Source organism: Mesoplodon bidens (assembly GCF_964165515.1).
Source record: "Mesoplodon bidens genome assembly, chromosome: 2".
In the NCBI taxonomy this organism is placed as follows: domain Eukaryota; kingdom Metazoa; phylum Chordata; class Mammalia; order Artiodactyla; family Ziphiidae; genus Mesoplodon; species Mesoplodon bidens.
The window spans coordinates 100,888,585-100,891,659 of record NC_138177.1 but is presented as its reverse complement, the minus strand read 5'-3'; the positions used below and the strand labels follow the sequence as shown (position 1 = coordinate 100,891,659).

The window sequence follows — 3,075 nt, the reverse complement described above, 5'->3', positions numbered from 1 at the left end:
TTCTTCTCCTTTTGGAATTCCTATTATGCCTATGTTACACCTTTTGTAGTTGTCCCAGAGTTCTTGGATATTCTGTTCTGATTATTTTCAGTCTTTTTTTTCATCTTTGCTTCTCAGTTTTGGAAGTTTTTACTGAGATAGCTTCAAGCACAAAGAGACTTTCCTCAGTCATGTCCAGTCTACTAGTAAACCTATCAAAAGCATTATTCACATCTGTTACATTATTTTTTATCTGTAGCATTCATTTTTGGCTTTTTTTCTTAAACTTTCTATCTCTCTACTTGCATATTTTTCAGTTCTCCTCCTCCTTCCACTTCTTAAGTGAGACAGGATGGCTAAAGAAGGCTGGAGTTGTGTATTTTCCTTTTCCCGTGTCAGTTAGACACAAATAAAACCCCAGTAGGTTAGGCTCTGGCTAAATAATTTTTCTTTTTTTTTAATGAAAAAATAAGAGAAAAACTATTTCAAACAGGTTCAGTGGTATGTATGCTATAGCAAAGTCTGGTTGTAATAGTAGTTTCATTTCAAACCTGAATTGATGCACAAATGTGACATTGTTTAATGATCAATTACTGCTAAAATATGGATAAAATCCATCAATGTGCCAATTCTGACATTTATTATAGACCCTATTTTTTATTTTAGTAGTAGAGGCTAATTTTCATCAGAAGAAAATGAAAACAACCTTATGGCTTCTACTAAGGTAATGAGCTGTATCACCAGTATTGCTTTGAAATTATACCCCTAGGTTGTTAAGAGAAATTCTGACTTTATCCAAATGTATTATTTAACTGATAATCTTCAGTCGTCATCTACTGGTGGCTTGATTGTTACTCCTCTTCTTATCTGACCCCAACCAATTAAACGCCAGTGTTTCTCAACTCTCTCGCTAAAGGTTATTTTTACTCCCACTTCTGTGCACACAGGATTGGTGAGAACGATTTTACCCAAATCAGCCTTGACTGCCCCAACACTTCCTCCTGTTGAAAGGGATCCTATGTTCACCATAAGCACTTCATTCTTAGACGGCTTTTGACCTTTTCCTGCTTTTTTGTCTCCTTCCATGTGTACACCAAGAAGCCGTCTAAGTAGGAAATAAGAAATTTCCAATTCTGTGAAGATCTCTGGTAAAGCTCCAACTGCACCAAGTACCTGCCCCACCATTCTGTCAGCCCAGCACAAAGTGGGGTGAATTTTTCTTCCAACTCCAATAAGACGCCCTGGAGCAGCATAATGAAGATCATTTTGTTCCTCAAAAGTAATACAATTTTGGAAAAGATTGGTTTACCTGAGTTTTCCTTTGCTATCTTTGGAAACAATACCAGGTCTGACTTCTATCTCCTTGCCCACCTTTAATACTCCTTTTAAAATACTACTACTTGCCATACCACCTTTAAGGTCATCAAACTCACAGCCAGGTTTGGTGACATCAAAGGACCTAATAACAGTAAGTCGGGGTTCTGAAGTAAAGTATCTTAGAGATACTGGAATTTTCTTAATGATATACTCACAGACAACTTCAGTATTATATTTCAGCTGAGTAGAAATTGGAATAATAGGAGCTCCTCCTGCTACTGTACCTTGTACAAATGCAAGGATCTGTTCATACTGTTCTTTAGCCTGACTTTCTTTTACCAAATCAGTTTCATTCTGCAGAATCAAAATATGTTTCAGCTTCATAATTTCTATGACAGCCAGGTGTTCAGAAGGCTGAAGTTGAGGACAGGATTCATTACCAGCTATTAACAGAAGAGCTGCATCCATCACTGCTGCACCATTCAGCACAGTAGCCATCAAAATATCATGGTCAGGGCAGTCAACAAAGGAAACATGTCTGAAGTTCCCTTTAGTCCCTGGAATGTCTGTAGGAAACTCATCAGGTATACTACTTCCACAAGATCTGTAACATTCTGGCGAAGACAGTTTGCCTCATTAAGTTTGTAAATCTTGGCATTAGCCTATCCAAACTTGATCGTAATATTTCTTTCTAGTTCATTTTTGAATCTGACAGTGTGAACTCCAGAAATAGCTTTTACAACAGTAGATATTCCATGGGCAACGCGACCAAGTGTACCTATATTAATTGTGGCTTGTCTGCTGATAACTTCATGTGAGAGTGGAATCAACCTGGTAACATCCAGTGTGGTGAGATCTTGGCGAGAAAGATGTTGCTGCCCCAGAGTCACACCAGACTCACCCCCCACCACCTAAGGACAGATCTTGTTATGAAGAACAGAATGCTCTGACATATCTCAAGATGGTTCCTTTACCCCTCCCCCTGCCAGAAGCACAAGGAGATTTTTCTCCGATATTCACTGTGAGAACTTCTAAAGGTAAAATTCACAAAAGGTCAAGCTTGTAAAGGTAAAACTCACAAAAGTGTGGAGACCCCCTTACGACTGAATCCTCCTGGAGTTTTTAACTCTCAGAAGTTGTCCACACTGAGACTTCAGCAATTCATTGATTACATTTTAGGTTTCCCTACCCTGATGGTACTAGTTCCTGTGAGGTTGCTACTCATGAGTTTCTGTGTTGGTAAGTTCTGATTCTATGTGCTTGCCTTTCAGTCTCTCAATTGGAGGGGGACAGCAGTTTGCCCTGTGACTTCACTTCTCTTATGGATCTAAGAAGAGTTGATTTTTCATTATGTTTAGCTTTTACTTGTTGTTAGGATGAAATGGCAACTTCCAAGCTTCTTGCATGCCAGACTGGAAATCATCTTTTGGGATCTGGGGGTTATTGACAGTATAGACTTGTGTTGACTTGAATACTCTTCAAATCTCTTTTTAGTTTATAACCATCTTTGCAAAGGAGAAACATTCTATTAGTACTTTTATTGAAGCTTTCAGCTGTACTCACAACATTTTTTTCAAAATTTGGTTAAACTTAAATCATATTTGGAATTTAGGAGTATTTATTTTATCTCTACCAGTCTATTTGCTTTGTGAATTTTCTACATTGGAACAGATAAACTGATGAAACTCTGGATAATTTCTCCTGTTATGATTCCAGAGTTACATTTCTGGTTCTCTGTCTTTTTCATCTTTTTCATTTGTTCTTTTCCTGTGCTCTCTG

General features: G+C 37.9%; 1 protein-coding gene across 1 annotated transcript; it reads right to left on the bottom strand.

Moving 5' to 3' along the window:
• Nucleotides 1-658: 658 nt before the first annotated feature.
• LOC308612878 (eukaryotic translation initiation factor 2 subunit 3, Y-linked-like) lies at nucleotides 659-1,680 on the bottom strand (the record flags this gene model as incomplete). The annotated part of the gene is given in 3 exon segments (XM_081225671.1): nucleotides 659-1,262; nucleotides 1,265-1,287; nucleotides 1,289-1,680. Coding segments are annotated over 3 exon segments (876 nt in total). The 3' UTR covers nucleotides 659-801.
• Nucleotides 1,681-3,075: the final 1,395 nt, after the last annotated feature.